The sequence below is a fragment of the Apteryx rowi genome, unplaced genomic scaffold (assembly GCF_003343035.1).
Source record: "Apteryx rowi isolate R43461 unplaced genomic scaffold, aptRow1 scaffold_220, whole genome shotgun sequence".
NCBI lineage: Eukaryota > Metazoa > Chordata > Aves > Apterygiformes > Apterygidae > Apteryx > Apteryx rowi.
Genome location: NW_020448531.1, coordinates 689,087 through 703,344, shown reverse-complemented (window position 1 = coordinate 703,344; position 14,258 = coordinate 689,087). Strand labels below are relative to the sequence as shown.

General features: G+C 55.1%; 1 protein-coding gene across 4 annotated transcripts in view; it reads left to right on the top strand.

Annotated features, from left to right (window-relative positions):
- Positions 1-11,484, top strand: part of GNG7 (G protein subunit gamma 7) — a 79,388-nt gene extending 67,904 nt beyond the window's left edge. For all 4 annotated transcript variants that reach the window (XM_026064775.1, XM_026064778.1, XM_026064776.1 and 1 more), the window contains 2 exons: positions 7,026-7,144; positions 10,826-11,484. In XM_026064775.1, coding sequence (XP_025920560.1) covers positions 7,064-7,144; positions 10,826-10,951 — 207 coding nt within the window. In that variant the 5' untranslated portion in view covers positions 7,026-7,063 and the 3' untranslated portion in view covers positions 10,952-11,484. The remainder of the gene's footprint in view (positions 1-7,025; positions 7,145-10,825) is intronic.
- Positions 11,485-14,258: the final 2,774 nt, after the last annotated feature.

Here is a 14,258-nt window from a genome sequence, read left to right as displayed (position 1 = left end):
GCTTTGTGCATCCAGCGCCCGYGCTTTGYGCATCCAGTGCCCGCGCTTTGYGCATCCAGTGCMCGTGCTTTGCGCATCCAGTGCMCGYGCTTTGTGCATCCAGTGCCCGCGCTTTGTGCATCCAGTGCACGTGCTTTGCGCATCCAGTGCCCGCGCTTTGTGCATCCAGTGCACGCGCTTTGCACATCCAGTGCCCGCGCTTTGCACATCCAGTGCCCGCGCTTTGTGCATCCAGTGCACATGCTTTGCTGCAGTGACCCTTTTCTGAAGTGCAGTTCTGTTAAGGCAGCGATCCAGAAGGGAGTTCTCCTGTCCCTGAACATCCGCAGATCCGTTCTCCGGCAAGGACTTTCCAGCATGCCTTGGTGGCTCATTGCATCAGCCCCTCGGTGGGAGGATGGATGGCTGGGAGACTCCTCAGCCAGCTGCAATAGGGGATGTAAAAGCACAGCGAAGTTGCTGGGCGTCCTGAGGTACATTCTTCGGATGCTTTTCATCCGGCAGCTTGAGCACAGTGACATCCGTAAACGGCAATCTCATAGCTGTTTTTATCTGGGGGAAAAAGACAAAAGAAGCAAAACTCCAGCAGCTACTCAGATGTTCGCTTGTTTATTTAGCCTGTTAGGAGTGGCTGCCGCCAGCTATGAGAAGTATGGGAGGAATTCAGAAACGAGAGGGATCAGTGCATATTTATTTCCTAGTGTAATACTTCCTGCCATTAGGCTGGAGGGGACCGTGGGTGGGAGCGTGCAGGTGGCACTGATTGCACAAAAGAGAAAGGGCTTTGTTTCCGAGCGTTGCATTTTGTGCAGAGCAAATGATTAACAGTTTGGGGTGTCGAGTTTTGCATTGCGGCACGGCGAGGCACCTCTCGTAACGTGCAGGTCGGAGGCATGTTGAGGCAAGCCTGGTTTCTCGGCGCGCGGAGACGCTGCCGAGGGTGGCAGTTTCATCCTCGTGACTCGGGCTCTGTTGCAATATTTCGGTACAGCGCCAAGGGCAGGTGGTGCGAGGGGAGCGATCCTGTCCCGCGGGGAGGGAGCAAGGTCCGAGGGTTYGCGGGCAAACCTCCGCCGCGCGGTGACCCGCCGCCGGGCCGAGCTTTCCCCTGCTGCTGCTGAGCCAAGCCTCGGAAGGACGTTTGGGCAGGGTTTGAAACGCGGTTGGAGGCTGAGCGGGCAAAGTGCTCCTGGGAGGCAGACGGGGATGCTCGGCCGGGGGAGGCGGCTGCTCGGCGCGGCGCTCGTGCTGAGTCACGGCGTGCCGGAGCCAAGGGCTTTACTGTCACCGCTGTTGCTACACTGCGCTGACTCAAGAGCTGGGATTTTTTTTTTTTTCTTTTAACTAAAGCAGCCAAAATCATTACATTTGTAGCCTACTTGGTGCATGAAAAATTACCTTATGAATAAGAAAACCTTTGCAAGAACAGGAGGTCTCACTCTGCACAGTAATAAGTCAGTCTCGTTTTGACCTCAGAGTTGTGCAGAACAGACGCTAAGTACTGAAAGTGCAAAATAGCATAGTTTAAATGTGCTTTTTAATGCTTGCCTCAGTGAAAATATTAGAGTACTAATAGTAACTTATTACATGAAGTRCCTTATTTTGTAAGCACGGAAAAAATCTTTTTTCTGACCATGTAAGGAGAATGTGAACAGGAGAAATGTGATTTGTAACACTTATTGTGATCCTTTAAATATTTTTATTTAGTGATAAAACTTGTGATTTTTTTTTTTTTTTGAGCTGCAGATTGAATCGATGCAGGATGCATCCTGATCTGCTTTCAGTTCATAACGTGCAGATCACTTTGAAATAGTGAATCCTGATAGTCCCAGAATTCATTCTTGCCTGTTGGACTCTGTCTTCCTGTGCTTTTCCTCAAATAGGCAGAAGCGCTCATGAGACATTTGTGCTCCAGGCAAATCACAGCTGTCGACTCGCTTGCCTCATTCCTGGGTCTGCGCTGCCAGTGCTCTGCCCTCCTCCGCGCTCCGGCTTCCCTGCTCGGTGCTGCAAGCCTTCGTGCTCCTTCACTGCTGCTCCTTGTGCTGGGGCACATCCGGAAACACTGGATAACGCAGCCTTGTCGGGTTCCTGTGTTCTCTTAATGTCCATCTTTCCCTGTAGCTGTCTCTGCAATGTTTTACCTACTGTAGCAGAACTATTTTTCATGCACCACCCTGCAGCTATGTAGTCGTGAACGTCTTGATGTAGTCCGAGTCCTACTGATATCTCCGCAATCTGGGATCTGCGGTTGTCTGGTGAGCGCAACCCGCAGTCTCCTGCCGGCTCGCGTTGCTGCTGGCGGAGCAGGGACGGCAGCGCGGCGAGCTGCRGGACTGCGCCATGGCTTCGGCCCTGCCGGCATCGCTTACGCGACGGCCTGAAAAACGCGTGCTGAGTTACGGCCGCGCTAATAYAAGAGGAGCGGTTCTGACACTGGGGCTGTTCTCTGGGAAGCGCTGCCCTTCCCTGGAATGCTGCTGCGGGGAGACCAGGCACGGCTTGGCCGGGAGGGCAGAGGTGTGCCGGCAGAGGAGGGACGAGGGAAGATTTATTTCCACCTCGGTTATTTCTGTTGATGTGACTCAGCAAAAGCAGAATATTGTTCTTGTTCGGCAGAGTCATAGCAGATACTCGGAAAGGAAAAGTCTGCCCCAGCCCGATGCCAGCCCCTCTCCGGGGGTGGAGGGAGGAGGCCGGTCGTGGCGAAACACTGAAGTGTTATATCCCATCTAAGYGGAAGGAGGGCTGGGTGCGCACGTTGCTTATCCGAGGTCAGATGACAAAGTGGAGGCGGGAGGATGGACATGGGACCTGGGTGTCCTGACTGTCTTGTGCTTTCTCCCCAGGCCCAGCTGCAGTTGTCACCTCCTGTCCTTTTCCAAGTGCAGATTTTCTAAAACATGCAGTTGGGAAAGGGGAAGACTCAGATGCCTCCTGCAAGTCATCCTGATTTGCATCACAAATAATTTGCTCCGGCGTGCTTCTGTATGGCTTTTTTTCAAATAGCTTTGCCTCACGAGTTATTTACACATCTGTAGAAGTCTGGTGAATGACATCTTTGAAGTTTGTTTTGGCTTTTAAAAAGTCCTGAGGACGCCCTTCGTGTGCCATGCAGCAACCCACTGCATCTTTTGTACTGATGGTTTCCAGCTGCTAATGACGCGCTTAGTTAATTATTCACCAAGGTAACCGAAGGCTTTTTTAAATTCTCGCCAGGCAAGGCAGTCCTGGAACGCGACCTGCCATCGCAGCCGGTACCTGCCGCATTCCAGCCGGCAAAACCCCGAAGCGCCGCAGCTTGCTCCGTGGAAACGCGCCGAGGGGTGCACGGGGGGCGCGTGGCGCCGCCGGGACCCACCTCGCGCCTGGCCTGACCCGAGCCGGCGGCCGCCCCTGACTTGCCTGGCGAGCCTGGACCGCGGCCGCTCGCGAGCGTCTGGAGCCGGGCGAGAGCCCCGCACGCGCGAGCGTCGCAGCACGGGGCACACGGCCGCGGCGGCTCCCCCGGCCAAGGCTTGTGCGCTCAGCCTGGTCTCCAGCAAAAGTCCCCTCGACCAGCACGAGGACTTGGCTGGTGAAACTTGGAGTTTTAAAATACTGCGCTGTTGCCATGAGGGGCCGGGAGCTGCTTGGCTCGGCAGCCCCGTTCTGCAAAGAGCTCTGTGCCCGGCTCCTGCAGGAGGAGCCCGAGCAGCAGGATTTGCTCCACGACATACTTAGGAAAACACGTCCTTTCCTCAGCCAGCTGCGGCTGCTGCTGCGGCTGCTGCACGGCAGCTTGTGCTTCTCCCAGGCGTGCAGCGCTACGGCGTAACCAGAGGTTCCCTTAAGTAACTTGCCTTTGACTGATTCATCAGCCTTGTTCCATAAACAGGAAGCTGTAAAAGTACAAGCAGGTGATCTCGTGCTGTCGCAAACATAAATTATATCTGATTGCTTGTGTTTCTTTTCCTCCAGCTGCCTACTAACTCCTTATCCAGGTGAAAAATTATTTTATCAAAGAGCAGTTAAGTGTTGGCAGTAATAAGGTCTTTCGAGGTCGTGGCAGGGATTTCAAAAGACCTTGGCTTTGGGACGGAGCTCTGGTGCTCTGCGCTGCTTTGCAGTGCTTCGAGACAGCCGCTGTCCTCGGAGCGCGTCCCGTGAGCCGGCGGGAGCGTCTTAGGAATGCGAGTGATCGAAAGATGGCCAGAACTGGCTGCTTGTAAACCAGCTGCGTCCGGGGCAAAGCTTTCCTGCTTTTTCCAGGGGTTCGTGACACAAACGTTGGCAGCAGCGCTGCTGCAGCTGCCGCCCAGGTCTTACTCAGGCCCTGCAAGGGAGTCACGGCCCTGGCGCTCGGAGCCGAAGGCGAGCTGCTGGAGCCGCCGCTGTGCCGAAATCCGAACGGATTCGGGGGCGGGTGCGGTGCTTCATGCTGTGCTCTGCGCCCGAGGAGCGAGCTGGCTTCCTCCAGCCTGGAGGCGCTGCTTTTCCACGGAAAAGAGTTCAAACTGGGGCGTACGCTGCGCTCTTCTCGGAGCGCGAGGCCGAGCCGAGCCGAGCCGCGTGCAGCACGTCGCCCGAGGCAGTGGCAGGTCTCGGTGCCGTCCGCGCGGCACGGCGCGCCGGCCGAGCCCCTGCTAGCGTCCTGCTGCCTTTGCTCGGAACCGCAGCGCCCCATCCTGCAGAGCCAGAGTCCGAGTTCAGGTGCGTCCCCGGCGTTACTCGCTCGAGACAGCCCTGCCTTGGCTTCTTCCCTTGCAGCACCGCGGCTTAGGAAATTGGAGCGTGGAAGAGGGATGTTCCCCGCGAGGCCAGCCTGCTTCCTCCTCAGGGTTTCCACAGTGCGGTGCTTTATTTCAACAGAGTGGCTTCCTATGTTTCCCTGACTAACTTATTCCAGGATTTGAGAGGTGGAGACTTCCAAATAACCCCTGCTAATTTAGGGAACCATCTAATAGCAGAGTTGGTAATGTTGGCTAAAGCACCGTTTGTTTTGTCCCTCGGTGCTCAGCGTTGCAACTGACGCTGAAGGCGCTTCGCGGATCGCAGAGTTCAGCGCGCACCGCGTGCCGCTGCCAAGCAAAATAATCCCAGAGAGCGCCGTTGTGGTCTGCAGTAAACTCTTTTCACGTCTAAACATAGGCTAGACAGCTTGAGGTCTGCTAGTTTTTTGGATGGGACGGGCGCTTCCCCCCCTCCTCCCCGACAGATGCAGCAGTTCAGCGTCTGCTTCRAAGCCGCCTGTCCTGGGACGAAGGCTGCGGCAGGCTCCGATTCCAGCCGGCACGGAGGGGCTGCGGGAGGCAGCTGGGCTGGGGAGGATGCTCATGTCCGCGCCGGTGCCGGGCCTCCCTCTTCCCGCTCTGCCCAGCCTCRGCTACCGGTTCGTCCGTCGGGACGGTTGCAGGGGAGGAGGCAGCACCGGCTTCGGTCCTCTCGCTCTCCCCTGCTCCCCGCAATTATTTTCTGGTCGCGGGTTGAGTCACCGTCAGGCAGCGCAAATAAGGGACTTCGCGTGCCGCCTCCGCAGCAGCCGCGTGGAGGCAATCGTAGAGCAGYGGTCTGAGGGTATCGCTAGCCCGCCCGCTTGCCGCACGTCACGGCCCCGTAGCGCCGCGCCGGCGTGAGTGACACATTGCTCAGCGACGGATTATTTTGGTCGTGTAGACAAGTTTCCTCCGTGTCAGCTGCTGCTTTTACATTTCTAGGAAAGTCGTCTGATTGCCTGGGCTTGTTCCTGCCGGCGCAGCCGACTGCAGTGCGGTGGCCGTAGGGGCGCAGGGACCTTAATGCTCCAAGATTGCGGCATCGCTGAGCATGGAGGAAGGGAATCTGGTGCCTGCCGTGCGCAGCTGGACTGTGGCGGCAATGCTGGCTGTTTGCCGGGGTGTAACGGCGTCGCTGGAGCGCTTGACCTTTTGCAGGAGGAGCGTCCTTCCCCCTCCGTGCAAGACCCTCGGTGTCGCCAGGGTGCAGCCGAGGCGCTTGCGGAGCGCGTGAAGGGGTCGCGCTGCAGAAAGCGCTCAGCCCTGCTCGGTGCTGGGTCACGCAGCCGCACGTCGAACAACTCGTCTCCACGGGCATCGTTCCAGCAGGAGAGCATTGCGCTCTTCTCGTTTTCATGTTCAGCTGGGCCCTTATTTTGCAGGATTTTTATGAAAAACTTCATTTGCGACACATGCTATCGATGTGTCTCACGCTTTCATATCCGCTCAGCTAATTGACCTCGATTCTGTGCTCCTTCCCCAGCTTCCATTCAGTGCTTTGGCCACCTGAGAAACCCGCTGTTCCTTGCCTGATCCTTGACTTTCCACCTGCCACCCAGCTTATTAGGACTGTCTGTCGCTCTTCCTTTCTTATTCTACTCTTTTGAGGGACACCCAGTATGGATATGAATAAATGGCGTAGATCTAAGTTTGCACAGTATTGAAAGTCCCTGATTACTGTTCTGAGCCTTGTGCAGAGGAACTTCTTGACACAGATTGCAAGCGTCTCAGGGCAGGACTGCGTGCAGAGTGAGAGAGCAGTGAAAGGAGCAGATGAATAGTGAGGGTGAACGGGCAGGAGCTGTGCAGAAGCCGTCGCTGAGCAATGTCCTGGTCCACCTCCTCTCTAACTAGCTCGTTGCGAATGTTGCATGTCAGATTATACAAGCTGGAAAACTTCTGCTCGCTTTCCAATCTGCTGAAGGCATCCAACAGAGCTTTCTGCAGACAGCGTTTTGTTTTCCACTCTAGTCAGCAAGTTGGTCTTTTTGTTCGCCTTTTTTTTTTTTTAATCAGAAAGAGCTTGAAATGGCACAAGAGCACTAGTTAAAGGAAAGGAGAACTTGAAGCAGAATCAGGAAACGTTACGTTGGTGTCATCATTTTAGAGCTCGTGGAAGCCCTTTGCACATGACTGTCTGCAGGGCCCGGTGCACACAGCAGGAATCTTGCCGGCTGGGTCGCTTGCCAGCTTTTTAAGCGGATGCATAGCAGCGCGGTGGTTTTGTGTGTGATGCCAACCTCTCTCTCCCCCCCCCCCCTTGTTTTGCAGTATTCTCAAGTGCTGGGGCCTAGAACCGATGGCAGACAATGTCAACAACTAACAACATAGCACAGGCCCGCAAGCTGGTGGAGCAGCTCCGCATCGAAGCTGGCATTGAGAGGATCAAGGTGAGCCTGGGAATTGGGAGCAGACGGATGCCCAACACTTCTCTGGTGGGCAGGGGCAGAGGGGGAAGAGCTCTGCAAGTGCTTTGAGCCTTCCCTGCGTGTGCACGCTGCTGTGACGTCTCTGGCTCAGATGTTGCAGCACTTCCTGGCGCAGACAGCTTCCCCGGGGCGCCTGTTGCATGCAGGAGGCAGGATGGCTGCCTGGGTAGCTTCTCCTGGAACGTGCGAGTGTCGCAGGTGACTGCACGATCTGAGGGCAGACTGGTCATCTGAGTAACTTCCAGGATCTCAGCTGGGCACGTGCAACCTATGAGGGCACCCAAGCCACTGGGGCCAGACCCAGCAAAGCTAAAGCTCCGTTAGGGGTGCTCATGTGCGCAGCAGTTTCGTTTCCTGATTTGTTCACAGTGCATCTCCACTGTTTATTTGCAGTTTCTCTCAGAGTCTCTGCCTGGATAGTAATTTCTTAGCTGTTGCTATTCCCATTTCCTCAAAATGAAAAAATGATAGTGGCACGCCTTCATTTCTGGTTTGAGGCATATTTATGGTAGAAATATGGAAAGTTAATTTTGTGCTGCTGCTGTCTAGGATAGTAAGCTGGAATCTATTCTCAGTTGTGTATTGGCACACCAGCAATCTGCTTGGGCAGCAAAGCATCCCCTGGAATAAAGATTCCTTTAGCACTGGGGGGTTGGAGCAGGTAACGTGCCCACAACCACAGTCTCCCGAGGGTTGGAGCCGGGTCCTTTAGGAGCTCACGCACTATTCTGGGAACCTGCTCGGCGGCTGCAGTGCCCGGGCTCGCTGGGCCGCGTGGGTTCTGGAGAGCAGCCTGCGCTGGGGACAAATATTAGCGTGTGGGCAGCTAGTCCGAGGCCTTGATGCCCTGTTGCTCCCTGCCCACAGCTTCCTCCCCGTCCGCGACGCTCCCCYGGGCCGAGGAGCAGGGCACCCGAGGGCACCCGTTGCCTTTATGCCTTTCGAGCCGCGGAAGAGCCGCGCTTGTCCCCCGGCTGCGCGGCCGTTCTGCTCGGCCCGTGGCTTTGTCTGTCCCCGTTTGCAGGGTCGCGAGGGCGGTGATTAGACTTCTCAGCCGTCAGTCGCCCCCCGAGAAACTCCCTGCGCGGGGAAGGAGGGCAGGTGGGTGAGAGAAGAAATCTGTTCCCGAAAAATCCCTTGTCAGTAACGCAGAGGAAACCCCTGTGAATGGCGATGAAAGGCCCAGTAAAACTGAAATACTGGTTAAATAAATAGGTATTAAATCCCCCTGATATTTTGTAATTGAATATTTTCTTTGACTCTCAGTCCCTGCTACTTCTGCAGCGACAAGTCCTTCGTCATCTCAGGTTTTGATGTGCAGGAGGAGCTGCTTTTGCTTTGAATATCTTCTTTTTTAAACCAGCCTGAGGTTTTGCAGCTGTTTTTAGGGCCGCCAGTTTCCAGACTCCAGTGATGCACCCATCAGAGGGGCTGTTTTAGGGAAAACAAAATAAATTACAGGTCTTCCCCCAGCACAGACACTGCTGACTCTTTTAAGAATTACTGTGTCTCAACTCCAAGATCCCAAATTGTGCGTGGCAAGGAGGCAGGAGGGTGTGTGTATACTTACCCGCCTTTGTAGATGTGACTATCTTAAATGCTTTGCTGAGAAAGAACAACAGTGGTGCGACCGCAACATGCCGCTGTTCAGGATGAGTGGAGAAGACGTGCTGTCTGAGCGAGCTTCAATAAAATCGTAATCCCCAAACCCAGCTCTGAATCAGTGTGCCGAGCCTGCGAGCTACTGGAGTGCAGCATCAAACGAGTCCTCGTGCTTTGTGCTAACTCCTCCGGCTTCCCTCGGTACCTCCCAGTTAAAGGAAGTGAACCGTATGTTTGCCTGCAGATAAATGAGCTAACGCACGCCCGGGATGGGGAATCGGGCTGCCCGGGGAGCTGCGGTAGCAGCAGGGCAGGAGGAATGCCCTCCGATTCCTTCCTGGCACGGTCTCGCGGGACATGGTTATTCCTCCACCCCGCTCCCCGCCAGCTCCCTGTCTGTGTGGCCGAGACCCGGGAACGAAGGGAAGCTGGAGCAAATGATTTCAGCTAGGGCTTGACACCGCAATCGAAACGCAACGCTGCCGTGCGCTGCGGTTCCCTCTTACCTGCCCTGAGTAGCCCGCACGTCTGTTAGAGACGGGCCAGACGTTCCCCAGTGACTGCGTTTCCCCTTGCCCTTCATCCGTTTGAGCTCACAGCTGAAGCTTTAAGAGGTGCGTGGAGGTTTTCAGGACACTCGCTCTCAGAACAGGTTCATCCACGCTCCTGGCAGCTAAGCTCCTTCCCCTTGCTTTGCTYTGAGATTAGCAATAAGTACTGTCTTATGTGAGTAATAGGTTTAAGCTCGAGGCTTGACCTTGTCTCTGCAGAACAGCTGCACTCTTGGATCCTACTGAGTTTAATCAGGATGTTTAAGTACTGGCCAACAACAGTGGTGTTAGGAGCCTGCACCACTGGTGAGGCCTTCAGTACTTCGTATTACAGTAGTATCTAGAGACTCCAGGAAAAGTTATGTTGACCGATACAGGGTGTGGACCTGCATTTCCAGTAGAGAAGAAAAAGGTGGAGGAAGCCCATATTGTTTTGTTAAAGCACCGATTAAGTGGTTTGCCCAAACCTGCAGAGAACTGTGGTTTGGTCGCCAGTGCTGTCTCTCCCCATCGCTTTGCACTCTCAGTTGCTGCCGAAAGGTTTAATAATTTTGCACGAAAGYGCAAAAGCTTTTTGTGCAGGTCGCATCGCTTTGCAGGCAGCAGCAGGGGACGCGTGTGGCTTACGTGCTGCGCCACCCTGTGCAAAGCGGCACGGGAAAGCGATTCCCAGTTAGTGCGGGGCAGAGCACCGGGAAGGCGCAAGCGTCCCGTGAGAGCGGCAGAGCCAAAGCGGCGTGACCTCTGCAGCTGCGAATCGTTCCTCTTGGGGCCTTCCCGCTGGGTGGTTGCATGTATGTTTTATGTTTGCCTTATGTTCAACCAGCTATTAAGTTAATAGCAAAGGGTTTGTTTTAGTCTCCAAAGCTACAGGAACCTCCCTGCCTTGACTCTTCCCCTGCCTCCCTCTTTCCTAATTGCCAAAACATGCAGCCATTTAATTCGCCCACCACCTAGATGCTCCACTCGGTTGTGTTGCTCGGGGATCAGAGTTCCCAGAATATATCTTTGAACTAAAATAAGCAGAGCCTTAAGTAATAGTTTCTAATGGTTTCAAAAATCCACTTTTAACATCAGAGGGTGGCTGCTTCCAAGCGGGCATTTTTGTTCTTTCTTTTTTATCCCAAAGCCCTTAAAAATTAGAACAGGAATATCTTTTTTTTTAAACCTCTTGCTCTCTGCTGAGAGTGTTTTTCCCATACTCATCACTTTCTTTATGTCAGATCTTAAATTTTTTCCATATTCACTTCCCCTTTTTATTTCTGACCGTCTCTGCAAAGTTTCTGTTACGAAAAGTTGAATGTTACGTCTTTTCCTCACCGCTGAGCCCTGGGATTCTTGCTTCCTCCTCAAAACGCACTTTAGACTTTCTTCTGAAATCTTTATGCAGTCCGTTAGTTGTGTGTTCTGCATGGGCTGAGCTTCCGGGCAGGCCCTGCGCGTTTACCTGGCTGTTCTCATTAACCTTGTTCTTTCTTGGAACATTTAGGTCTCCAAAGCATCTTCTGAGCTAATGAATTACTGTGAGCAACATGCCAGGAACGACCCGCTGCTGGTTGGAGTGCCCGCTTCGGAGAATCCTTTTAAGGACAAAAAGCCTTGTATCATCCTATAGCTTTCCTCGCTCCGGCGCGCGTGATCTCTCAGGCAGGGCACCGTTCTGTATCAACTGAAACCAAGTTACAAACTTAAAACTGCGCCGAGGGGTAAACACTAAATGTTGGATTCAAATAGAACTTAAATCTCAAAAATTGCAAGTGGTTTAGCAAAGGGTGTCTGCTCCTGAGCAGGTTCCATATTGAGAGGGGTTAAAATTTAAAAACAACAACAAAAAAAAACAGGGTTGAGGGGTGGGGGGTGCATTTTTAACAGTGCCAATTGGTATCGGGGTGGTGGAGGAAGTGGATTTTTTTTATTGCATTTGCCAATGGGATGCCGGACCTGAGTAACRGGACTTTGCCATTAGAAGCTTTGAACAAAGCTCTAGGTGAGTCTGACTCGGTTGGCTTCTGATTCCAATTAGCACATCGTTTCCAGAATTTCAGTCCGATTGCTCTGTCTCTTGAGAGGCAGCAAGGGAGAAGATTCCAGGTGGGTAGCTCTTTTGTAGTAAAATAATAAAAAAGAACCAAAACACAACTTAAAAAATTGCTATTGCAAATGACTAAATCGAGAATCGGAGGAGGAGGGATGGAGGCAAAGCGAAAACTTGCATTGCAATGAAACTGGGAAACTTCCTCCCCGTGTAGCGTGGCGTGTGGTTCCGCGGCATCAGCTGGCCATATGGTATTTGTAACAAAAGAATCGCACTGTGGGGAAACACTTTGTGGAGTAAAACCCATCAGCCATGAGAATTTCTGTGACTCACTCTAGGAAGTACTTGGCCCAAGGCATGGGAAATGTCATTAGGGTTTAGATCCTCTGATCGCTTCTGGGGTTTTCGTTCTCTGTATTGTTACCACTGTTTTTTTCCAAACAGAACTGCTCGGGGGGAGGATGATGCTCTTTGGCTCCAGGGGCAGGGAAGGGTTCTTCTGTAGTGCGGTATCCAGTGAGAAATCTTTTAAATAGGCCTTTTGGAGATTCTCGGTCCAAAACACTAAAACTGGCAGAATTACTAGTATCTTCCCATCTCCCCTTTTCTCACTGAGAGAGGCTGATGGAAATAGTTTCATTAAAACCAGTTGATTCGGGGAGATGAGGGAAAGGCCATAGAAAAAATATTAAGCTCAGTTCCCATCCCCTGGCAGTCTTGAAATGCTGGTGCGATTTACCGGGGAGCTTTCTGTCCGCCAGCAGCAGACGCRTGCTCTGCAGCGCGGGAGGTGACTCCGCGCGGACGAGGGGAGAAGCCGGCGAGGCCTCCGCGTGCCGTGGCGCGCGAGCCATGGGCGGCACCGGGCAGGCGCGGAGGCAGCGCTGCGCCGCAGGTCCTCCCCGGCGGCGCGGCTCCCCGGTGCTCGGGGGAAAGATCGGAGCTCAGGGAAGTCCCACCGCGTCTCCCTCGCCGCTCGCCCCGGCGCGCGTGCTGGGCGCGTGCTGCGGAGCGCGGCGGGTCGCTGGGCGGTGGGCTCGCTCACCGGCTTTGAAGGCTGCCGGGGAGGGGAGGCATGCGGCACCTCGGCTTTAGCTCGGTCGTCGCGTCCCGTCTCTGCAGAGCGGCGCCCAGGGCTCCGTGGCCAATACGGAGGCCGGCAAACGCTCCCCTGCAGTGGGAAGAGAGGAACGCTTCGGTTCCCCTGCCAGATACCGCGGTCCCAGTTAAAGTGAATGCAGACACTCGACTCAAAGAGYGTCTGTTTAAGTAGACGCTTATGCCAAGTTTTAGTTCAAATTCTGTTTGGGAGGAGAAGGAAAAAAATTATCTGATGTGGGATCCTGGGAGTTTTGCCTCAGCCATTTCCCCCCATGTTCTGGATTTGGTTTGAAACGTCACAGCCYCCCGCTGACGTTGTCCTTCCCGCGTCGGACACCCTCGCAGGACAGCAGGCCCGGGAAGGCTTCCCCTCGCCCGGTCTGCGAGAGCCCGCGGAAGAGAGAAGCGAGAGGAGGCTTTGGCTTTCGCTGAAGCCGCCTAAATGTTCTCGCTCTTGCTGCTGTGGTTCAGTCGGAGGGAGGAAAACTTGCACGTCGATGCTGGATACTGCACTCGCTTCGGCTTGAGCAGGCGGTGGTGCGCCTGGGAGGCTTCGCGGGCCGCTTGCCGCGGGAGCGCGGGGGTCTCGCTGGCTCTCGAGGGCGYGGGGAGCTGCGCAAGGCTGCACTGGAGGTTGGCTCGTGCTGTTGATGCAGGCTGGTTTGAAAGGCGAAGGCAGGGGAAAGGAGCAGAGCCCCAGGTCGCATGGCTGGTACCCCAGTCAGGTGGGTTGACGTCTTTGGGAAGTGAGGGCAGCTGAGGAGGGGCTTCACCCACGCGGGGCCCTGCGGCGACGGCTCCGCGGCCGGCACGGCTCTGCCGGGCTCCGCTCAGCGGGGCCGACCCGCCGGGCAGCGCCTGGGACGGCGCCGAGAGGGGCTGCGGGTTAGGAGAGATGCTCCATTTACACGTCTTGGTTCTCGGTGTCTCGCCATCACTTTTTTAAGTGTGTGATCACTTGCCTTTTTAAACAAAGTTGAAAAACCACATTTTTAACACTAATACAAACCACAGCACCTCCTGCGTATGTCTTGCAGCCACTTTCCTGGGGTCGTTGCTGAAATGAGAGAGTTTTCAGCCTCCCCGCGTGTCGCGGGCTCTTGTCCTGGGCTCAGCTTGCAGCTTTGCACCAGGTTGCTGGTGACCTCCTGGTTTTTATCCCGGGCCCCGCGCTTGCGCTGCTTTTCCTTGCTCTCGGCCGCCGTGTGCTCCGTGTCGAGCGTCGGCCGTCGCCGCGCAGCTCGGCTCGGCTCGGCGAGCCTCCGCCAAAGGCAGCCGGCTGCCTCGGCCTCCCTGCARGCTCGCAGCCCCGGGAGAGTGGCAGGCAATGCCTTTCCTTACACCTTTCATCCAGCACAACGTGAAGCTCTCAAATGCCGCGTCTGCAGCGGGAAGCGAGCGCTGTCCTGAGGTGCGCCTGGGTTTTGCCACAGCAGGGCTTTCTCTTCGCGACGAGGGAATTTCCTCTGTCCTTAATCTAGTACAGTTCCAGCCTTATTTTTCTACTCCAGATTGCTGATTCTTCCTCTATGTTAGAGACCAGTGCATGGTGCTATAGCTGGTGATCCAGGCAAATGTCCGAACGGCGGGGCAGCCGCCGAGGCGGCATTCCGCGTTTGCAGGGTGGTGCGCGAGCGGCTGCGGTTCCTGCGGAAGCCGCGCGCTGCTTCTCCACTCGAGACCCGGGCAGGGGAGGCCCCGCATCGCCGGCTCGCGCTGCCCCTGCGCGAGGCTCCCGAGCGCTCGCCCCTGCCTGCGACCAGCCCCGCGCGCCGCCCCGGCCCCG